Source organism: Hypanus sabinus, chromosome 10 (assembly GCF_030144855.1).
Source record: "Hypanus sabinus isolate sHypSab1 chromosome 10, sHypSab1.hap1, whole genome shotgun sequence".
NCBI lineage: Eukaryota > Metazoa > Chordata > Chondrichthyes > Myliobatiformes > Dasyatidae > Hypanus > Hypanus sabinus.
The window spans coordinates 33,480,609-33,506,018 of NC_082715.1; the positions used below are offsets into that span (position 1 = coordinate 33,480,609).

Consider the following 25,410-nt stretch of genomic DNA (forward strand, 5'->3'; position numbering starts at 1 on the left):
CGTTTTGTTTTCTGACCTGTAATTAGTCCTCCAAAGAGGGCCACAGCAAGAGATATGCCCAGCCCAGCAGCTTGGTATCCAGCCTGTTGCATGGCGGTTCTTTTTCCAAATTCAGGGAAGGTTGCCGTAAGTCTTAAAAAGATCATGTTAAATGTTAGAATTCTTATAATATTACTATTATTACATTATTAAAAGGTTACAGTGACCAGTTTCAGTGTTTAGTTGATAGTTTTCCTGTGCTTGAGTAAGTGAAAAAGATTTTGTTTGTTTTATTATACGGTTTCCTTTTCTAGTTTTATTGCATTGCAATGATCTATATTGTAGAGTTTACTTCCTAACTTTAACCTCATGCTGGAGAACCTTATCCATTAGCACTACATATTACCTATTATTCAGTTTCTGTATCCAAGCAACAATGTATTTCATTTGCCCCTTCTTATAGTTTAAAGATCTCATTTTCAATATTTTACTGGTAAGTTGTTTGCTGTTTCCCCTGCTCTGCATCCTCAGTTGTACACTCACGACTGTGGGGCCAGATTCTGCGCTAACTCCATCTGCAAATTTGCAGATGCTGCCACCGTAGTGGGCCGTATTTCAAATAATAATGAGCTAGAGCACAGGTAAGAGATAAAGAGCTTAGCAACATTGTGTCACTGCAACAACCTTTTCCTTCTTGTCAGCAAATCAAAATCAAATCAAGTTTAATTATCATTCAAACCATACAGTCACATGAGACAGCATTCCCCTGGGGGCCAAGGTGCACAGCATACATTCAAAATATCGAGAGAGAAAAATATACTCATCGTTATGCAGGAAAACACATGTATAGTCCGAGTCCCTGAGCAACATGTAAGTTGATGGTAGATATCCCGGCTTTCCAGCCTGTCATTCCACCAATCAAACACTGAAGGGCAGCACTGATGGGAGAGGCGAGTTCCCAACCGAGCACGGACTCCACGCTACACCTCCTCCAGCACTTTCTCACCTGCACTGCAGCAGTAGGCAAGCCCGCGGCTTGAGGGCTAGTCCTCGCTACAACCAAGGCCACGCTGTTGCCTTGTTGCCCGTCTCACCACCAAAGAAGGGAAACTGGCATGCAGCATCTTACATTATTAATGTCCAGCAGGGTCTTGTGATCACAAGAGAACCAACCAAGACAGACACTCATGGATGCAGTGCCCTCTGCTTTTGCGCACCAACACGGACTGCACCCAGGTCAGCTCCTCTGAGCCCTATCTCGCCCATCTGCCGCTTCTCCTTCTCTGACCCAAGCACCAACTTCTCCTTCTCTGACCCAACTGCCGGCTTCTCTGGCCCGACTGCTGGTTTCTCCTTCTCTGGCCCCTCCGTCTCTAACCCGATCGCCGGCTTCTCCTTCTCTGGCTCGTCCGTTGGCTCCTTCGACACACTGGCCGGCTGCTTCAAACGACAAACAGATCACTGATGCAGTAGACCTGCAGTACCCATTGTTCTTGGAGTCCTGTGTAGTTTTATGATCATAAAAGACACATTTTAATAAGGAAAGTGTCGGACAAGCAAAACAAAAGAGCTGATCATTGACTTGAGGAAAGTAGCCGGAGGTGGGGTGGGTGTGGACACATGCTCCTGTCAATATTATCAGTACTGTGGTTGAAAGGCTTGTGAGCTTCCAATTCCTGGGAGTTTACATCATCACCAATGGTCTGGAGATCTCATGAACAAGAAAGCTCTTCTTTTTCAAGAGAGTAAAGAAATTTGGCGAGTCCCTGTTGCCCGGTGCACTATAGAAAGCATTGTATCCAGCAAATGATGCATCGCGGCTTAGTATGGTAACCGCTTTGCCTGTGACCACAAGAAACTGTGGAGTTGTGGACTCAGCTCGGCAATTCATGGAGACCAGTCTTCTCTCCACGTACTCTGCCTGTCCTTTTCGCTGTATCAGTAAAGCAGCCAGCATAATCAAAGACTCCACCCACAGTGGATACTCTCTTCTCTCTTTCATCGTGCAGAGGATACACAAGCCTGAAACTAAGTACCGGCAGATCAATAACAGCTATTATCCCACTGTTATAGACTATTGAATCACTCACTGATACATTAGAATGATCACTTGGCCTCACTATCTACCTCATTATGATCTTGCACCTTATTGTCTACCTGCACAGCACTTTCTTGTAACAGTTGCACTTCATTCTGCATTCTGTTACTGTTTTACTTTGTACTTCCCTGATAATCCTTTGATCTCTATGACCAGTATGCTCAATAAGCATTTTAATGCACCTCGATGCATGTAACAATAATAAACCAATTCCAGTTCCATTTCTAGAGTTAATGCAAATAATACAGAAGAGTTTGCTTTCTTTGGCAAAACTCACCCAATCCCATATAACTCTTCATTGGCCATTGCTGCTCCGACGACACCAGCCAAGCCTCCAATTATTCCGGGTAATCCATGAAGATTATGTACACCACAGGTATCGTGTATTTTTAATTTAGATGCTAAAATCGGCTAGAATAAGAAAGAAAGCAATTATTGCAATCAGCAATTTTATTTTCTTATGTGTTTCATTTGAGAATCTATTAACATATTGGGTTTAATTTTATTGCAGTTTTGTGGTCTCCACAAAGAATTTTAAATGGGACACTGAGGAACCATTGCTCTAAAGTGTTCCTGAACGTTTTGATATTCAGCAGAGCCATGCCTCTTACTGTGCCAATTGTAAAGCTTTGAGCATCTCTTAATAGATCTGTCTAACATTCAAAGGCAATCAAAATGAAGTTAATAATTTAATAATTTTTAAATTATTAAGTATCTTTTAACTAAAAGTAATTAAAATACATTAACAATAAAATAAATTAAACAACTGAAATAATTAAAAAACAGAATTTATATTTCTTTTTGTTTTATATTTCCAAACTAACATTAGTCACTGAAAAATGGGCTTCTAGGGTCTGTACCAAGATTCAGTAACAGACCAAACTGGAAGAGTTTGTATTTTTGTTCTCTCAGTAAGTGAGGGATGATGCATATGCAAAGATCCTGGTCTTGATTCCACTTAAATAGGCAATGGAGAGTAGATCTAAATGGCTGCAAGATTTGATGACTTCATGACTTAAAACAAAACATCCACATTTATATAAGAATATCTAATTGCAAATTGAGAAAAATCATGATCAAATGAAGACTTATAAAGAGATTTAAAATGTTGGTAGGCTTTGGCAGGCTACGTGGTAATAATTCTGCTGAATGCTTGATTTTTAACCGAAAATGTAAAACAGTATGTTCAAAATAGGAAGAATTCTATAATGGTAGTGTGTCTATTAGCAATATTACCTCTCAGGAAGCAAAGATTACGATTATCTCCCTTTCCCTTATTTCATCTTTTTAGTATGAATGTAACCAGAAAATATGGAAAATATTCAATAGTTTCAAAGTTCTGAAGGTGGGTCATCATACTGAAGCATGCACTCTTTTCCTCTCACTATTGATATTGCCTGGTTTTTTGAGTGCTCCAGCATTTTTCTGTTTTTATTTTTCATTTACAGTATCTGCATTTCAAATGTTCACTTCCTTCATTTTCCAACATATTGTACCCACCACAATCTATTGATTGTCTTTATTTTTTATAGTCTTAATCAATATTCTGTAATACATATTCTGTATTCTGGATTCTCTGCACCGTGAGTGGAAGTACTGACCTCTCGCTCTTGTATTCACCACTGAGTTCAGATTGCTCTGAAAGAGCTGAATACAAGTTGTATCTGCCTCACCAGATTTATGCCAGGTATAACTAGGGTATCTAGAGCAGCCCCATTCACTTGAGACATTGAACTTAATTTAAAGACAAGTTACAGGTTCATTTTTATGTATTTCAATGAATATTTACATTTTAATGTATTAATGCTGCATTTCAGTATATTTATAAATAAATTCAAAATTTTTGCTGATTTCTATTTTTACAACTCTTTCTGAATGTCTTCAAACAGGAGTGATAATGGGATGCAAGCCAGATGTGTACAATCTGTCCGATTATTTATATCTGTTATCGGTATTTCATAATCTTTTATTAAGGGCCTCTGTTCCTGCTCTCACAACGAGAAATCCTATCCAAACCATTGAACTCTCCCCCTTTTACTGAACAGAATTACATTTTCAGAAGAAAGCACGGGATTAGAAAGGCTGGCTTAATAGACTTACTATATCAGAAGCTTTAATATAATTATATAAGAATCAAACTGGACCCACTGCAGGCTGTTGTAGAACAAAGGACGCTACGGAAAATCCTGGCAATTCTGGAAAATGTTTCTTATCCTCTGCAAACCACCTTGGTTGAACAGAGGAACACTTTTAGTAATAGACTAAGACAGCAGCACTGCTCCAAAGGCGCTATATGAGGTCATTTCTTACCCTCGGCCATTAGGCTCTATAATGAATCAATAAATAGCTGGTGAAGTGATGACCCCCTCCTGATAGAATGTTTGAGGTAACTTATGTTCTAATCTTTCTTACTTCTCTTCTAATATTTGTAAATTTGTATAACTGCGCACTTGTAATGCTACGGTGACACTGTACCTTCCTTTGGGATCAATACACTATCTATCTATCTAACTATCTACTATTAATGAGAGACAATATTAAGAATTTCTTCAGTTGATTTGCGGTGATGTCATCGTTGGCAATGGCAGCCTGTCACTAGCTCCTCTGGAAAAACGCGTATTAAGCCCCATTAACCCATCAAATATAATATTTTTCAAAAAATATTTGAACTGAAAAGAGGGGCAAGCATGGGGAAAAAGAATGGAAATTAAAAAAGCAACACTGCGGAGCCTGTGGCCGAGAGGAGTGCAGCGAGCAGCTCTCCTACCCGACCGCGCGCTAGCGAGGCGAATGCTGGGCCTCATTCTGGCGAAGCGGCGAATATCTTCAAAATCCTGAAAGAAATAATGGAGTTTCAGAAAGAAATAAAGCAGCAGCTCCGTGATATTAAGTCAGAGCTCGCCAGCGTCAATCAAAAAATAGCGGTGGCAGAGACTCGAATTGAGAAGGTGGAAGATCGCGTTCAAAACTTGGAACGGATTCTGAGTAAGACAATAAAAATATTACATCACCAAGAAGGTAAACTGCTTGACCTGGAGGGAAGATTACGGCGGAAAAAGTATCAGAATCTACAGAAGGAGCGTAGGGCTGGTCTATGATGGAGTTTGTCGGAAAGTTACTACGGGATGCGCTGGAGCTTCCCTCGGCTATGGAGCTGGAAGTCGAAAGAACCCACCGTGCGCTCATCCCGAAACCTGCCCAGGATAGAAAGCCACGCTCAATAATAATTAATTTCCTTCGGTATAGCACCAAGGCGGAGATTCTACAATGGGCCTGGGGTAAGAAGAGAGTGTTTTTCGACAATAAATTAATATATTTCGACCAAGATTACACCCCCTCCCGCGGTCCTGCAGAAACGCAAAAAATACTCTGAAGTAAAGCGAGTACTGAAGCAAAATAAGATTAGATTTCAAACTCCGTACCCTGCTAAACTTCGAGTGTTTTATGACAACAGGACGCAGTTGTACCAGACAGTGGAAGAGGTGACTACAGACATGAAGGCCAGAGGGCTGCCTGTCAGCGTGACCAAACTGAGGGAAAGCCTGGCTGAGGAATTATCCTACTCCACTTGGGAAATAGTGCGAGAATCGAGAAGGCAGGAGACGGGAGGAGGCCAAAAGAAATATATCAGGAAGAAACCGGGAGTTTCCCAAAGACAGTCCTCACCCCCTTCAGAAGAGCCATAAGGTTGGGCTAACTTTAAAAATGTTGAGAAGCTAAACGGAAGCAAAAGTACACGGTGATATACCTATCTTGAGAAATACTTACTATATTGTGGATTTTATATTACTTAGTTGTTATTCTTTATTCGCTCACTTTTTCTCCACCAAAATGAGAATATATATGTGCATATATGTGTATGTATGTATATATATATATATATATATATATATATATATATGTGTGTGTGTGTGTGTGTGAGTATACATGTATATATTTGTGTGTGTGTGCATATATGTATGTGTATATATAGGAGGAGTACACAGGGAAATATTTTCTGTGTAATGGATTTGTTCACTGACTTTTATGAATACTGCAATGGGGGCCCTCAACTCACAAGTAGGAGGGGTTATCCCCCAGCTGGACGTTTCTTCTAGCTCGACGCAGGGTCATCTACTAGAGACCTCAGCCTTGGAATCACATGTTCGTTGCCATTTTTGTTATTATTTGCATTTCTTGGTTCTTATTCGGTCAGGGAGTAGATCGATTAAGTTTTATTCTAATTTCAATGATACATTGACAGATAAATACAGATGGCTAAAGACAAGGTAAAATTCATTTCTTTTAATGTCAATGGGCTATTAAATCCAATCAAACGTAAGAGAATTTTATCCAAAATGAAAAAAAGAACAAGCCCATGTAGTATATTTACAGGAAACTCATTTCAGTGATAATGAGCATAAAAAACTAAAGAGAATGGACTTCACTAATCTGTTTTTCTCCTCATATAACTCAAGACATAGGAGAGGAGTTGCTATTCTTATCTCAAGTAAGGTAAATTTTTAAAAAGTATTCGAAATGGGAGATAAAGAGGGCAGATATATTCTGGTAAGGGGAAATAGAGATGGCAATTCAGTTACTCTATTGAATATATACGCACCCCTGGGAAGTGATATTGGTTTCTTTCAGAAAATTACTGATATTATGGTAACGGAAACAGAAGGTCTCCTGATATGTGGGGGAGACTTAAATTTACAATTACAACCAAACTTAGACTCTTCCAGTAGAAAAACCTATGAAACAAAATCTTTACATAAGTTAATACACTTTTTGAGGATGCTGGTTTAATTGATATATGGAGGGATCTTTTCCCTGACAGAAGGGATTACACTCATTATTCTGCTCCCTGTTCTGTATATACAAGAATAGACTATTTCATAACATTTGGAAAAGACAAAGACAAAATAAACACCTGTGGAATTGAGACAATAGATGTAAATGACCATGCACCTATATATTTATCTGTTGATTTTGACCTACAAACAAAGAATACTATTTGGAAACTAAATTCAAGTCTACTCAATGATCTGTACTTTAAGGAACAAATTAAAAAATGAAATTGGTCTCTACTTAGAATTTAATGATAATGGAGAGGTTTCACCTCCCATTTTATGGGATACTCTGAAGGCGGTCTTAAAATTAAAATTATATTAAAATTATAGCGATATCTTCATATAAGAAAAAGATTAAAGAATAAAACAGAGGAATTACAAAGTAAGCTGAAGGAACTAGAGAAAAAACACAAATTGAATTTGGCACAGGATACATTAGGGGAAATTAAAAGAATGAGGAAAGAAATAAGTAGTTTGGCAACGCAAGAAATCAGAAAAAACAATGTTTCTGAAACAGAGACATTATGAAAGTGCATCGAAATCTATGAAAATACTGGTGTGGAAACTGAAAAAAAAGATAGCAGAAAAAACAATTCATAGAATTAGGGACCCAAGAACAAAAATGATAAAAAAAAATAAGCTAAGTGAAATTCAATAAGCTTTTGAAGTGTTTTACAAAACACTATATTCCCAAGTTCCAGGAGGAAGCATAACCCAAATTGACACCTTCTTGAATTCTCTAGAGTTGCCCACTTTAAGCGAAGAACAAAATAGAACGATAACTACTGACATAACTGAAGTTGAATTAAAAGCTGCAATTAGTAGTCTTAAATTAAGCAAGTCACCAGGATCAGATGGGTGACAGCAGAGTGGTACGAAGAATTAATTCCTGTTTTACTCCCCACACTGAAATGGGCTCTAAAAAAGGCACAAATGCCACCCAGTTGGAAGGAAGCAATAATCTCAGCTATACCAAAAGAAGGCAAGGACAAAATGGAATGCGGGTCATTTAGACCAATATCCGTTCTTAATGTAGATTATAGATTATTTACCTCTATCATGGCCAAATGATTCTACCCATTCTGATACATAGCGATCAGACAGGTTTTATATGATAACACCAGACTGAAGACAATATATGAAGGACACTTCACATTATGGATCATATACAAAAAAATAAAATCGAAGCAATAGTGATAAGCGTGGATGCTGAAAAAGCATTTGATTCCATTAATTGGAATTTTCTTTATAGAGTTTTACATAGATTTAGTTTCCAGGACACAATTCTAAAACTATACAGACACTATATGACAATCCTACTGCTAGGATTAAAATCAATGGATATTTATCATATTGTCTTACCCTAGAAAGGGGTTGTGCATGGTCACCACTACTCCTCGCATTATATCTGGAACCATTAGCTCAATACATCAGACAAAATGAAGATATCAGGGGAATTACTATTAAAGTGACAGAGCATAAATTGGCTTGTTATGCGGATGACATTTTGATCTATCTAGGGCAACCAACATACTCTTTACCTAAATTGATGCAATCCTTTGAACAATATGGTCAATTATCAGGATACAAGATCAACATACATAAGACCCAATTACTTTCATATTACTATAGCCCACCAAGAGAAATTGAAAGTCAATACCCCTGGGCATGGCACACAGAGTCTTTCAAATATTTGGGCATCATTATGCCAAAAGATTTGGCACAATTATCAGAATGTAATTATCAGCCTTTATATAAAAAATTAAGGAAGATGTGGCAAGATGGAACCTGATTCCTTTTTTCAGTCTCAGTTCAAGGATTGAGTCTATTAAAATGAATATAATGCCCAGACTGTTATATCTCTTAAAGACACTGCCAATAGAGATTAATCAAAATCAATTCAATGAATGGAACAAGATGCTATCAAGGTATATTTGGCAGGGTAAAAGGCCTGGAGTTCATCTCAAAACTTTGCAATTAGCAAAGGAAAAGGGGAGATGGGGCCTACCTTCTCTTAGAGATTATTATTTTGCAGCACAGTTGAGAGCTGTGATATGTTGGTGCAACCCATCATATGACGCTCAAAGGAAAAACATTGAGGAGCGGGTACTTCCCATCCCCATACAAGCAATTTTGGTTGATAACAACCTGCAAAGGTACATAAATACTATTGATAACCCATGGGTGAAATTGACTCTTAAAATATGGAAAACTACTATAAAAGAATATAATTTAGAGGGAGATATTGCAATTCTTAAACGGTGTGCATATGACTCGGATTTTACACCAAATAAATTGGATGCTAGATTTAAGGACTGGACAGCTAAAGGAATAACAGTTCTTTGCAACATAATGAAAGAAGGAACACTGTTCAGTTTTGAAATGCTTAAAGAGAAACACTTATTAGAAAAACAAGATTTCTATTGGTATTTACAGATGTGACAATGTTAATAAGATGGCTAAAAATGTAACCAAGGCAAGTACATGCTTGATAGAGTTCTTTAGAAAAGCATATAATTCAGATAATGGTAGTAGAATCATTTCAAGCATGTATAAGGGATTGTCAAATCTTAAAACATATTTGACTTCATACATTAAAACAAAATTGGAGAAGGAAGGTGGGATAATTTTATCTGAGGAAGGATGGACAACAACATGGAGGTATCAATGGAAGTGTACCAGTTCACAGAAATGGAGGGAGTTTGGATGGAAAAACTTGATAAGATATTTTATTACAACCTCTCAGAAATCCCATTATGATAGTAACCTCCCTGTTTGCTGGAGAAATTGTGGAAATCAAAATGCAAATCATTATCATATTTTTTGGGACTGCTCTGTTATCAAAAACTATTGGAGGGGGATACGCAATGCCCTACAAGACATATTTAAATATGAAATACCCTTGGAGAATAAGACCATATATTTTGGATATATACCTCAAGAATGGTTGAAAAGAGATAAATATTTAATGAATATACTGTTGGTGGCTGGTAAAAAGACTCTTACAAGGAAATGGTCATCACAGGAGAGCCCAACTTTAAATACATTGATGGAAATTACAATGGACATTTACAAAATGGAGAAGATAACAGCATCTGTTAATCATAAGCTGGAACAATTTGATTCATACTGGGTAAAATGGTTTAACTACATAATGCCTCATAGGCCTGATCTTATTCTCACAAATCAATGAATCTGTTATATAAAAAAAATCACTCCCTACTTGTACATAGTGCTTTCCTTTTGCTTGTTTTTTCTTTCCACTCTTTTTTATAAGTGTATACCTCAGATAAATACTTTGTGGAGATTTGTGATATATATGTACAATGTCTGAAATACATCTTATGGAAATATTTGTTTGATGATGAACTTTAATAAAAAAATTACAAAAAAAAGAATTTCTCCAGTTATTCAATGTCTCTTGTTATTGGTTTGCCAGACATGTAAGGAAAAACATATTTACAGATAATAAATAATGTTTCCACCACAAGTCCTTATGGTAAGTCCTTATGATTAGGATCAGAAAAATATTTTGATTTGAAAAACCTTTAGGGGTAACTTATTCCACACAGAGGAATGAGAATTAGGCAAATAGGCAAAGAAGTGGCAGATACAATACAGTGTAGGGAAATGTATGGTCATGCACTTGGGTAGAAGCAATTAAAGGTGTAGACTACTTTCTAAATGGGGAGCATATTCCGAAATCAGAGGTACAAAGGGACTTGAGAATCCTTGTGCCTGATTCCCTAAAGGTTAATTTGCAGGTTAAGTAGGTGGTGAGGAAGGCAACTGCAGTGTTAACATTCATTTTAGGAAGACTAGAATACAAAAGCAAGGATAAAATGCTGAGGCTTCATAAGGCGTCGGTCAAACCACACTTGAGTACTGTGAGCAGTTTTGTGCCTGTGGTGAACGACATACACCTGTCTGGACACGCCCCTCCCCCCCGCTGACTGCTCCTGTGTCTCCTCCCACGGACCCCGGTATAAAGGCGAATGGGGACTCTGCCCTGGTCTCAGTCTCCAGGATGCAGTGTGGTGGTCAATTGCTGCTTGTTCTTTCTTCCAGCCAATAAAAGCCTGTATCTCGCCTCACGTCTCCAAGAGTTATTGATGGTGCATCAGTGCCCCTTATGTAAGAAAAGGTGTGCTGGCATCAGAGAGGGTCCAAAGGTGGTCCACGAGAATGATCCCAGGAATCAAAGGGTTAATGTATGAGGAATGTTAATGGATCTGGGACTGTACTCACTGCAGTTTAGAGGAATAAGGGGGGATCTCATTGAAATCTATTGAATATCGAAATGACTAAATAAAGTGGACTTGAAAAGGATCTTCTCTAAAGTAGAGGAATCTTGGACCAGAGGACATAGCCTGAGAATAGAAGGATATACCTTCAAGGCAGAGATGAGGAGGAATTTCTTTCACCATGGGATAGTAAATCAATGGGATTCATTGCCATAAATGGCTGTGGAGGCCAAGCCAATGGGTATATTTAAAATGGGGGTTGATAGATTCCTGATTAATAATGGATACAAGGGTTATGGGGAGAAGAGGAATAACAAATCAGCCATTATGGAATGATGGACCAGACTTGAATGGCCTAATTCATCTCCTTTGTCTTATGGTCTTATAACATTCAGCTCCCACACCACATATGCCTGCAATCTTGATGCACATTGGCAATAGTTAGATTGATCTGGCAGATTCTGAATCAATATTGAAGTTAGAGTATACAAGAACAAATCATATAATTGATAGTTATCAATTTCTTTAATGTATAATTTTATGGGTATGAAATTAAGTTAGAAGTATCTTATGAGTAGCTGTAATAATTACAATTTACTTTTCTTAAGCAATGCAAATGTAACATCACTGGATGTTAATATATGAGACAAATGTAGTTTCGGTGAGATTTTGTGTTGGGAATGGAATGATAATGTACTTATGAATATGAGGTTTCACTCTTTTCCTGCCTCAAATTTATACAAGGAGAAATCTCCCACTTGAACAACTGTAACAAACATTTTCCCAAACATAGTTCACTAATACAATAGACAAAACCTACCATTAGAAATTTAAATCCAGCAGTCGAGACTATTCCAGCAATAAATCCAATCAGCAGACCTCCATAAGGAAAGATCATCATGTCAGCAGATGTTCCAGCCGCTACACCTCCTGCCAGGGTAGCATTCTGTATATGAACCTGCACAAGAGGATGCAAATGCAAAGACTCATTAGAAAAATAACACTGTAAAAGTCACATTCTAATTGAAGTCAAGACAGAATGATTCAGGATTTGTTTCCTTCCACATACCTGCCTGATTCACTCACCAGCCCCCACCGATCAGAATCACACACATAAACTTTCCTACCCATCCTGGTCACTCTCACTCTCTCCTGCCTCATCATCTTCACCTCAAGCTGTTTTGATGTTATGCCCACCTCTCTGAAACCTTATTTTAGGTGAGTACTTATCTGTACTCATCTTTGCCAAAGTCCAGCTTCCCAAGTCCTTTTATGCCCTTATGACCCCCCCCACCCACAATGCACCCTGACGACATGAACCCCATATCAGCCTTACCACTACACAATTAATCCATTTACTGCAAGAGCACTTATCCTTGGACCAACACTCTACTGATTACCCCACTCTGATCTCTTAATAAAGCTCACCGACAGGTCAGCTAACATCTATCCACAAAATATAAAACTAATTGAAGGCTCTCACCTTCCATACTTTAATAAAGCTTTATAAACACATTCAAACTACAAGTGCTGAATGAGTTTATTAAATATTCATTATCAGTGGTAATCTTTATTCTTACATGGATTTACTCCATAAATTAGAAGAAGGAGCACTGATGCTATTTGAGTAGCTCATCATTGTGAGCATTTAATAGGTAATGGGAGCTTATCCCCACTACAACCTCAACCTCCAACAACCTTCAGATGTGTAAGGTCAATAAATTAATTAAGGAAGGGAGCCTACAATACAAGACATCCTGATTGAAGAATGTGATGCCCAACAGTTGGAGGCCATAAAAACAATAAAGTGAATAAAAACAAAGGTATTAAATCTTACCATGTCCAACTTTCCATTCTTATCAACCAAAATGGAGAGAGCATAGACTGTGAGCACACAGGCAGCCAGAGAGTAGTAGGTGTTGATGACAGCCCTGTACTGCCCATCCGGAGATTCTACAATGGCAGAGTTAAAGCTTGGCCAAAACATCCATAAGAAGACCGTACCTGAAAAAAATGTGCAGAACAATTCTAGTTATGTTGAAGTTTCAAAAGTGAGCAATTAGCATTGGAAACAGAAATCTTAAAATTACTGTCTATACTTACATGCTGAAGAGTGATAGGTTATATTGTTAAAGCTATGCCAAAATACTGTAAAACCACTGGTAGAAGAACATTTAATACTCAGCATTACATAATGAACGTCTCTTGGCACTGTGAATGAAAATGTATGCTGATGTTGTATAAGGGGGAGGGGTGGGGACCTCATTGAAGCCCATTGAATATTAACAGACCTAGATTGAGTGGAATTGAACCAGAGGACACAGCCTCAGAATAGAAGGACACCCTTTTAGAACAGAGATGGGGAGGAATTTCTTTTGCCAGAGGGTGCTGGATATGTGGAATTCTTTGCCACAGATGACTGTGGAGACTAAGTCATTGGTTTTAAAGTGGAGGCTGATAGATTCTTGATTATTAAGGGTGTGAAAAGTTACGGGGAGAAGGCAGGAGTATGGGATTGACAAGGATAATAAGTAAGCCATGATGGAATGTTGGAGCAGACTCGATGGGCCAAATGGTCTACTTCCACTCCTATGTCTTATGGTCTTAAATACATTATTGATCAGTAGGGACTTGGTTTCCAAATCTTCTCTGGGAAGTCCTGTCCATGTCTCACTAGCTGTCAAGGCTGTGACTGCAATTAAAACTGAAAATCCTTGAGATTCTTACAATTAATTTCAGTGGGGTTGTTGTGCTTGCATATGCACAGCTTGCAAATTACCCAGCATGCATCAACATAGTAAATGATGTTGCTGCTGGTTTAAAGCAGCTTTGAGATGTCTACAGATGTGTTTGTAAGAAATGCCCGGCCCTGGGCTGAAAAATTTCCCTCTCCTATCAGGCCCGAGCTTGGTGGGAAATGTTGGCATGACCATGTTGATGTATTTTGGTGTAAGTTAGACCAGGGGCAGGTATCCAATACAAATGTGTTAGCTCCAGGCTTGCAACTAGCATGATTTCTGGATCACACTTAAAAGGAGACACTGGAAGTGCTTTGTTGAGTAATAACAACACGTTTATTGTTGTTGAGTTCCTCTCAGCATCTTGTGGTGCATTGGGTGGCAACCTTGCCATTTCTTTAGCAGTTGTCTGTTTTTTCTGTGGCTGAGTTGCTGATTCAAAGCTCAACCCTATACAGATGGAAAGTGTGCAAAGAGCCTGCTGGATTCGAACCCAGGACCATTCTCCTCGAAGTCTGGTGTGAATGCCACTACACCACTGGCCAAATGTGTTTATTAATAAGACAATATACATACATGTAGTTATTTGGGATGGGGTAAAATATTGGGCACAAAGGACAGGAACTGAGTGAAATTCAGAATTTATTATTTTTGTGAAATCTGCATGGAAACCGAGTAATGTAAAATGCAGATCATACATTTTAAGGCACCTTTAACATTCCAAAACCCATAATCTACATTCTACGTCAGCGTGATTGATATACTTTTACATACCAATCATTGCAAATAAATCTGAATGATATACAGATCCTTCCTTATCTTGAGTATTTTGCAAAGCTGGTCTGTGTAGAACTCGAGAAACCATCAGGCCAAAGTATGCACCAAATGCATGAATCGTCATTGACGCACCAACATCTTTGACCTGTGAAAGATCCAAATAATATCTGTATGTTTATCTGGATTGCTTAAAATGTACAGATCTCCAAATGACCTTTACTATCCAATCAGGGGCTTTTAAGAATATTTGAATTTGATTTGCACACAAAACATTAATATAGTGAAGTATCATTAATTAATACTTTTCAAAGAATCAGACAGTGATAAACCACAGGAGAAAGCCATTTGATTCACTGTGGCTCAGCAATCCAATTAATTCTACACCCAGTGTCTACTTTATTAGTTACCTCTTATACCTAATAAAGTGGCCAAGACTGTATAGCTTGATCAATGATACAGAACGTGTTTGCATTTCTACCCCAACATAAAGTCAAGGATCCCATGTGCTTTTTAGCTTTCTCAACTTGTACATTCACCTTAAAAATGATCTAGATATATCTCCTGAAACATTCCCTTTTTCCAGAATCCAAACTTAAATCTAGACCTACATCACTCGATTATATTTTCCCAATATATCTGATGTTCCTTTCTTTCACTCTACGTTACTTTCTGCACTGTTGCATTGTTTACATTGTTTTCCAAATCTTGATGCATACTTACCATCAAGATGCCAGTAACCAGGTGCTCATTGGCAGCAAATATTGTTATCTCCAACACAGTCATGATCAGAAGCTGGACTGGACTTGTCTTCCCCAGGACTGCTCCAAATGAAATCAGGACCACTGCTGTGCTGAAGTCTGCATTAATTATGCTGAAGAACAATGTCCGTTATAAGTTCTGTTGTACAGAGTTAACATTAACAAATAGTACATGGCATTGATTACATATGGTTTGCACTGGCGTCAAAATTCAGCAAATTACAAACACAAAATGCTGTCTGGCCTGCTGAGTTCTGCCACCATTTTCAGTTTTTTTATTTATTTCCAGCATCTGCAGATCCACTCATGTTGCCTCAAAATTCAGCAGTGTGGCACCTGATATTTTCTGGTTCACCGGTTGAGTTGGTTTCAATATACCCATGTGGACTTTTGTAGTGTGTATTGCTTAAATCTTCCTAACACTGGAAATATCCAGAATCAACTCAACTCCAATCAATACGCAATTCAGCAGATTCACCACACCTGTACATTTGCTGGTGACACAACATCTCAGATGGTGACAAGAGGGCGTACAGGAGTGAAATATACCAGCTAGCTGAGTCGTGTCATGGCAACGTTAGTAAGACCAAAGTGCTGATTGTTAACTTCAGGAAGGGTAAGATGAGGGAATACAAACCAGTCCTCATGGAGGGATCAGAGGTGGAGAGAGTCAGCAATTTCAAGTTCATGAGGATCTATCCTGGTCTCAACATTTAGATGCAGTGGCTATATTTCATTAGGAGTTTGAGGAGATATGGTTCATCACCTAATACACTGGAAAGCTTCTACAAATGTACTGTGGAGAGCATTCTAACTGGCTGCAACATTGTCTGGTATGGAGAGGAGGGCAACTGCACAAAATTGAAGTAAGTTGCAGAAAGTTGTAAAATTAGTCAGCTCCATCATGGGTACTAGCCTTCATAGTATCCAAGACATCTTCAAGGAGCAGTGCCTTAGGAAGGTGGAGTTCATCATGAAAGACCTCCACCACCCGGACATGCCCTCTTCTCATTGTTACCATCAAGAAGGAAATACAGAAACCTGACGACACACTCTCAGTAATTCAGGAACAGCTTTGACCCCTCTGCCATCAGATTTCTAAACGGACATTGAACCCATGAGCACTGCTCCATAACTGTGTATTTCTGTTTTTGCACAACTTATTTAATATCACTGTTATACATAAAACTGTAGTTCAGTTTTTTCTGTATTTATCATGTATTGCATTGTACTGTTGTCATAAAGTTAACAAATTTCACGACATACTCTGCTGATATTAAACCTGATTCTGACTCCCTCTAAACTCCCAAACCAAATGGCCAATTGCCCACCAGTATTCCTACTGAACAAGATCATCAAGCACTCACCTGTTAAATGGTGAATGATTCTTGTTGACTTTTCTACAATTCTACAGACGCTTTGAGAATAGGAAATTGTTAGTCTTCTTAGGGAGTGGTGTGCCTAACGTTCTTCAGATTTGTGATGTAATGAGACTATGGCTAACGGTTACTATATTATGGATAGTTCTGTTAAATGTGGTTAATGGATTTGTCAGCCATTCCAACACTGGAAAAAAAATGGGTCCAAGACACACGGCAATACTATGTGAAGGTTGGTACATTATTCAGGGATTTTTTTTTTCAGGGCTGCCGATATTCCAGGCATTCCATTTTCCATACCCATTTATTTTGATGATGGTGGAGTACTAGAGAGAATATTGTTGACAGGTCTGGTCTTGAATGATAATCTTGAAAAAGAAGAATTATAGCAAATGTTTGCCGGATTAAATCTGGGGATCATGTGTTTGAGTAATGAGGAGTGAAAAACAAAATGGACCTGTGCTTGTAGATGTGGAAAGGATGTTTCCCGGGGTGGGGGTGGAGCCTAGAATAAGAGGGCACAGCTTCAGGATAGAGAGGCATCCACTTAAAACAGAGATGTAGAAAAATATCTTTAGCCAGAGGGTGGTGAATTTATGGAATATTTTTCCAGGTAGCTGTGGAGGCCAGGTCATTGGATATGTTTAAGGCAGAGCTTGATAGATTCTTGATTGGATATAGCATCAAAGTTTAAGGGGAGAAGGCCAGGGAGTGGGGCTGAGGAGCAGAAAAAAAGGATCAGCCATGATTAAGTTGTGGAGCAGAATGGCCTAATTCTGCTCTTACGTCTTATGGTCTTGAGTTCAGAAGGATAGAAAGTGATCACAGTGAAATGTATGAAACTCTTAAAGAGGAGCTTGGCAGATTAGATGTGGAATCAAAAGTATTTTTTTTGGTGGGAGGGGGGTCTAGAACCAAAGTCATAGACTGAAAAGGACTGGCTGTTAGGGACAAAGATGAGAAGATATTTCTTCATCCTAAGCATTGGAATCTTCTCCCAAGAGGTCAGAGAAGGTTCAACTAGAGATTATGTTCAAGGCAGAGGCAGAGCTTTTAATACTGAACGTATCAAAGGTTTGTGGTTAGTGGCACGGAGGTAGGAGATTAGCCAAGAACCACTGTAATGTTGGACCAGGCACAAGGGGTCAAATGACCAACTCCCACTCTGTGGACACAAAGTACACAGCAGATGCTGTGGTCAAATCAACACATACAAACATACTGGAGGACATCAGCAGGTCGGGCAGCATCCATGGAAACAAGCAGTCAACGTTTTGGGCCGAGACCCTTCCTTAGAACTGAAGAAGGAGGGGGCAGGGGCCCTATAGAGAAGGTGGGGGGAGGGGGAAGGTGCAGGTGAAAAACCAATCAGAGGAAAGATTGAGGGGTGGGGGAGGGGAAGCAGGGAGGGGATAGGCAGGAGAGGTGAAGAAGGAATGTAAGGGGAAAGCACTATGGGTAGTAGAAGAAGACAGAATCATGAGAGAGATGATAGGCAGCTGGAAGAGGAGGCAGAGTGAAACTGGGATGGGGGAAGGGAGAGGGAGGGAATTACTGAAAGTTGGAGAATTCGATTTTCTTACCAAGGGGTTACTGTACCCTGTGGAGTTGCCTTTCATCTGCTTTTTTTAAAACACATTTCTCTGTTAACTACCAGTGGAGACTTCACTGTACCACATAAATATGTTACATATCAATTTCCTTAGCTTTTAGAATTATCATCAGAGACATATTAGAGACTAAAACTAAACTAATATAATATGGGGGATTTTATGATCTGTATTCACAACTGATTTCTCATACTTAGATCAGGATATTTCATCCATTGATTTAAATGCATTCAATGCACTGTGGTGGCACTGTCCAATTGCTCTTGTAGTACTCTGATAGACTCTGACAGTGCCAAAACATATTTAGACTTTATTACAAACATTCAGTTAGTAACTAATGAATAGAGAGTAAATGCACCTGAGAATGTTGATCTTGATTTCTCCGTGATGTCCATTGTGCAACCAGCCTTGCATCAGTGTGCCCCACTGAAGACCAAAGGCAGCAATGAGCAGGTTGAACCCCACACTGCTGAATCCATATCTCTTCAAAAAAGTCATAAGAAAGCCAAATCCAACAAAGATCATGACGTGCACATCTTGGAAACCTGAATAAGAAACACATGTTTATTATTATTTAATTATCCAAAGCATTATTGAATAAGGTGTGTGTGTGTGTGTGTGTGTGTGTGTGTGTGTGTGTGTGTGTGTGTGTGTGTGTGTGTGTGTGTGTGGGGGGGGGGGGGGGGTGGGTGCAATTTCCATGACTTTCCTTGCCTTTATGATGGATAGGAGCCATGTACATAAACTTCAGTGTCCAGTACCTACTCAGCTCCAGGAAACTGCCTTCTTGCTATTGAACTCTTAACTTCCAGCCTACTGTCACGGAAATACCACCAGGTGGCGCCAAGCTCTTAGAATTAATCCTTTAGATCTGCAGATCCTGTAGTTTGGAGAAGTGAAGTTTGTCTGAAACTGAGGAAACCATTCTAAGAAACTGAAAATGCTGGAAACATTCTGGTGAAAGAGTACTTGCTCTGATCAGTTTAGTCTGTTTCTCTTTCCACAGATACTGGCAGGTTTTCTAGAGTTTCTGAAGTATTTCCAGTTTCCATTTATGATTTTTTTTTTATTTTCAGACCTTTCTAAAAATCAGTTAATAAGGATAAACCATCCTCTTAATTTGACTTACACACACCCGACCCTACACACACCCACATGTACACAACCATTTTGGTACTGGGCTAAAATCCTAAACAACTGAATCAAAGTGGAAGATGTGAGAGCATAACATCTTCATGACATGCTCTCTACAAGAAACTGACCCATCATCTATTCTGAAGAACTGCTTGAGTAGGAATGGGCAGCAAGTTCTGACAATGCTCGAACCAGGATAAAATAAAGAGTCTGCTTTATACAAAGAAGTCCACAGGGGGCAGTGTGGCACAATCTCTGCAGCATCTTTAATGAAAATATGATTTATCTGTTATGCCTTGACATAAATTTGGCAAATGGAATTGTTTTCTAAAATAATACCACTTTTACATAATAGTTTTCCGTAAGTGCGACAGAGTTTATAAATGTCATTCACCATTACCTCTACCAGATATCATGACAATTATTTTTTACTGCAGTTAAATCTAAAGATTTAAGATAATCTACATTTGTTACATGTACGTTGAAACATCAAAACATACAGTTCCATTTGCATCAATGACCAGCACAGTCAAAAATTATGTTGGGAGCAGGCTGCAAGATTTGCCATGCTTCCAGTGTTTTATAGCATGCCATAATTACATATGCCACACTACGTGGGGTGGCACGGTTAGCAGAATGTTTTACAGTACAGGACATCCAGGTCCACTTCCTGCCCTTGTCTGTAGGAGTTTGTAGCTTCTCCCCACGGCCACGTGGATTTCCTCTGGTTGCTCCGGTTTTCCTCCTACAGTCTGAAGACCTACCGTTGGCAGGTTATTTGGGCTTTGTAAATTGTCTGGTGATTAGGCTAGGATTAAACTGGGGATTGCTGGGCGGTGCCGCTTGAAGGGGCAGAAGGGCCTACTGCATGCTGTACCTCAATAAATTACCTCACTTTTTTAATATACAGTATTTCTGATTTTTGCACGTTTTTAAACTATTCAATGTATTCACTGTAATTCCTTATTTATCTATCACTATTTATTTTCTCTTCTAGATTATGTATTGCATTGAACTGCTGCTGCTGGGTTACAAATTTCACGTTACATGCCGATGATAATAAACCTGATTCTGATAAATAAGTAAATAAACGTACTAACCTATAGGTCTTTTTTGGAATGTGGGAGGAAACTGGAGCACCCAGAGGAAACTCTCGCGGCCACAGGGAGATTTTCAAACTCCTTACAGGCAGCAGCAGGAATTGAACCACCAACCTTATGATGACTGGTGCTGTAAGGCAGTTTGCTAACCACTACACTACCTTATCTCTATCAATAAAGGTTCAGGATTGTTTAATGTTCTTCAGTACACGAGTGTAATGGAGAACGAAATGATTGTTACTCCAGATCTGATGCAGCATAAAAACACAATAAGCATAAAGAACAAATAAGCAAAACACATTAAATATAAATATAGAGGCAATCCCATGAGGACAATGTACAAGTAAATGAGTGTGGCCGTACACGTAAAATTAGCATAGACTGATTATATGTACATAAATTGACACTAGGTGCAGGGGTATCTGAAATAGGGTGACACTGTCAGGAAATGATAAAGTGACAAAATGCCTCTTGGCATGAGGAACTCTTCTAGGTAGCAACAGGGCATATGAAAACGCAGTAGGGTAGTGACTGTAGGTAGGAGGTGTGGAGTGTAAATGTAATAGCAGTGCATAAGGGATGAAGGGTGCTTAGTGGCTGATTTGTCTGTAGTGCTGGTGGAGATGGTGGGATGGGTCAATGGGAGGAGGTGTTGGTCAGCCTAACGGCTTGGGGCAAGCTTCTGTTTTTGAGTCTTGTGATCCTGGCTTAGACGCTGTACAACCTTTTCCCTGATGGGAATGAGAGAATGCAGACTGAGTGGGATCATTCGTGATATTTCAGGCCTTTACCTGGCACCTTTCTGTAGATATGTCCTTAATGGACGGTAGATTGGTGCCGGTAATGCATTGGGAAGTTTAATTATCTTCTGTAGAACCCCCGTCCACCACAATCCTCCTATCTCTATTATATTAGCAAAGATTGTGATATTTAAGGATTCCATTGCACATTTCTCCAAGACTGAACCATTATCTGGTAATTAAAAATGGGTTATAATTTCACACTGTGCTAATTTAGGTGCACAAGTTGTATGGAAGGAATTTGATTGGTGGGTATCATCTTGGGTTTGAATTTTAACCCATCGTTTTACACAATGTACTCTATGGCATTTAAAGCTCATCTGCCTTACTTGCTGTTCACTACAGTTAACCCCTGTCTGGAATTCAGTTATCTTCAGATAAATGTCCTCCTTTATCCAGTTGGGAGGCAGTTGTGATGACTTATCTTATAGCTCTTGTTTCATGATAGAACCTGCCATTGTATTTTGATCTGGAAATCCTCGTTCCTGCTACCCTGTGAGCCAATCAATAAATTGGGAAAATGCCAAATGTGAGCAAACAGCTACCAATCTGAAAATCTATCAGAATCTATTTAAGAACGTTCAGTTCTCTTTAATTTAATACCAACAGCATTCACAAGCTTGCAAAGAATTGAATGTACACTAGTTTACAATGTAGTAAAGGAACCCTGGTGGGTTAATTTTGAGCATATTGGGTACTGGCATAATATCCTGCCCTTTATTCAATTCTACGTCAAAGTCCTCATGTTGAGTTTCTGCTAATTTCCCAGTTGTTAGAATGATTATTCTTTGTGAAATATGTCTGGCTAGGGATGAAAAAGTAGAGAAAACAAAATCTAAATACTTTGATGAGTGAACCTACAGATTAACATGCAGAATCCACCACCGTGACACTGGTAGTGCTGGATTAGTAGATTTCCCAGACTGCTGGATAATATTAACATTACAAGACAAGCTTGTTTCACATAGCAGCGTTATAATATTTTCGGAGAATCCAGTGGGTTTGGAGAGGGCAGAATGTATACTAGACCTCTGGACCGTGCCTCTGGCTGCATGACCCTAATCCTGCTGTACTCTAGACCTGTGCTTGCACTTCACAACCCTGGCTAGCATTCCACACTAATGAACATGCTGGATCAGGACTGCTGAGTAATTGGATGTCAGATCATCAGGGCTTTACTATTACCTCCAAGCATATTCACTACACTGCCTAAGAAAATAGCACATATATTGTGCTAAAACTTATTTTGTTCAACTTTAACATTTAAAGATACAAAAAAAAACCAATAGAGCAGGGCTTCACACCACAAGCATGAAATAATATATACTTTATAGTAATTTAAATTATGCTACGCAATTGAACTAATTCAAATGATATCTGATGTTTTGGCACAGTCTTCCAGAACAAGAGGTATTATATAAAAAATCTATTGCAAACTTTAGCTGCATCTATCAAAAATCAGAGAGGATCTGAGTTTGAAAGTTTGGAAGAATTTGGAAGTTTTAGATACTATTGATAAATCATTTTTACTTCACTCTCAGTGTTTATTTGTTTTTGTAGAATGTTAATGTCTTATTGACACTAACACATTCCACAATATTTGGTACTTTCCACATAAAAGTAAAGTGTATCATAGATGGTGAAAGTTGGATAATTTTTAACTTTTCACTTGTTTGTTTGTTGTAGACTCAATTTTTCTTCCATTGCATTTAACAGAATAAATTGTCCATTGTTTCTACAAACAGCATCAACCCTCTTTGTTGAACGGAACTGGAACTGCTTAATTAGAACTAAAACAACGACTTGGAGGAAATGTGTGAGTTTAGCATTCTGAAACAGAACACTTGGCAATAAAACTAGAAGATGGTTGAAATACTTGAACAACCCATCAAACGGGAAAAAGGAAGTACCATTTCAAATGTGCCTATCTCTTTAAATGTTGACAGCTATTTGACTATTTTAAGTATTCACTATTTTAATTTTGAAGTTTTGGCATATAGCAATTTTAACACTTAATTCCAACTTGAAGTCCAGTCATTCTTAAAATAAAGACAAATTGTAAATGACTTAAAAACTTATTTAATTAGGATTCAGATTATTGTGGCAGATTCTCTGCAATGTGAAGCTACACTATGTTTTTTGGGTGGAACATAATTACCTAACTATCAATTTATGTAGTTACAAGTAATTAAGCATTAAATTTAGTCAAAATTGTAAGGAAGTCTAAGTAAACTAATGCATTAAACAATGGCAGTATTATAAAACCTTACACTTCCATATGATGAATATCTAGGTAGAACTTTTAATTCAACATTAATACATGATATTCTTTCTTTCCATTCTTTTTCATGTTTACCCTGTAAATAAATATAATGTAAATGTGAACATTTGAAATACACAAGTCACTTTTTATATTTTAAAAAGGAAAAATATAAACAAGTGTGAAAGCTATTTTTTAAAATGCACTGCAGAGTAGAATACAGTCTCAACAGGTTTTAAAGACATCATGTAATAAAAAGTGAAAAATGCTAATAATTGCTTTGCATGCCAATAAATAACTGAACAAGCATAACTATCTTCTGTTCGCTTTAGACATACTCACTTGGATATAGATTGTGGAATTCGTCCAGTGCGTCAGTGTTATTAGAATGACGTTTAGAATCAGCTCCAGTATCATATGTAACAAAAACTGCATATAGAATAATGATCACAACTTCCAGCGATATTGCCAGGATAGGAAACTTCGAACGCATGTTGGTAGAGTAGATCGCAGGCATCACAGACTTTACCTTTGTCCCAACAAACTTTCTGAGATATTCCACTTGAGTTTAAAAGTAGACTGAAAGCCAATGACAGAGGAATAACACTACTCGGCAGCTCACACCCATTGCGAAAGGGAGGGATTATTTGGCAACTGTCCAAAGCCTCTATCTCCTTTGTTACGTACTGTAATTTTGTAATACTTTATTTACAAAAAGTGAACACTGTTGCTTATCCAGCTTTATAGAAAATGATGTTATGCTCCCGGAATGTGTCAAAATTGCATGTGAGAAACTGTCTGCTTCTACAATTTTCCCAGGAATGTGCAAAAAGACCTAAGGAAATAATAGTGGTTTATGTAATTTGCTTAAAGAGTTTCCCTGGATAGAGAGTGTGAAATTCCAGATTAAATAACTAGAAATACAGAAATAAGATGGAAACAATACAGCAGGCCAAAAACAAAGTTCTGTTTAAAGGCATACAGTGAATCAGCAATGTCTACACAGAGTGGCAACTTTTTTCATATCAGCCCTGCCTACCAGAAGGACAATATTATAACTAATTTGTATCTGCCCTTGGATAATTTATGTCTGGCCTCCTCAGCTCATCCAGTTCTTCAAAAAAGCAATTATCTTATCTAATCATCTGGTTGAGAATTTAGGAGGAAATTCTTAAAACAGAGAATGACTGGAATGCACTGCTCAGAACCAGAAGGAATAATTGAGGTGATTATCATGGATGTATTTAAGGGAAAGAATGGTAAACTTATAAGTGAAAACAGGATATTAGAAGTCACTCCTAGGAGAAGAGCAGGGGCGGGGGGGGGGGGGGGGGAAACTCATGTAGACAATACACCCAGCACAATCCTGCTGAGCCGAGCTATCTGCTTTTGTGCAGCACGTTGTACCCAATTTTGTGCATAACCCACTTGCCAGTGTGTACCAGCTGAACATACAAACCACAGTCTCTGAGTCATTCCATTCATGAAATCTATAAAATCTGTGTAATTGCTGTTGCATTAGATGTAGTTATGCTAGTCAATTCAAACAGTAGGGTCCTACAAACTGAGTGAGGTAAAGATGGTCAAAATGGGAGATCCTTCTTAATTGGGCAGAAAGAGGACGTGCCAACGCATTTAATCCAGGAAGTGCGAGGACTTTAGTATCTGAAGGCAGTAAGACATCAGCTTCATCTCCCTGTT

At 38.5% G+C, this 25,410-nt stretch overlaps 1 protein-coding gene across 1 annotated transcript in view; it reads right to left on the reverse strand.

The window, feature by feature from the left end:
* LOC132400560 (ammonium transporter Rh type A-like) overlaps positions 1-24,301 on the reverse strand; it is a 31,727-nt gene extending 7,426 nt beyond the window's left edge. Inside the window, exons 1-8 of the mRNA XM_059981637.1 lie at positions 24,052-24,301; positions 18,774-18,960; positions 15,389-15,539; positions 14,666-14,813; positions 12,991-13,157; positions 11,974-12,111; positions 2,355-2,488; positions 17-132 (exon numbers count right to left, since the gene is read on the reverse strand). Of these exons, the coding sequence (XP_059837620.1) occupies positions 17-132; positions 2,355-2,488; positions 11,974-12,111; positions 12,991-13,157; positions 14,666-14,813; positions 15,389-15,539; positions 18,774-18,960; positions 24,052-24,226 (1,216 nt within the window). The 5' untranslated portion in view covers positions 24,227-24,301. The remainder of the gene's footprint in view (positions 1-16; positions 133-2,354; positions 2,489-11,973; positions 12,112-12,990; positions 13,158-14,665; positions 14,814-15,388; positions 15,540-18,773; positions 18,961-24,051) is intronic.
* Positions 24,302-25,410: the final 1,109 nt, after the last annotated feature.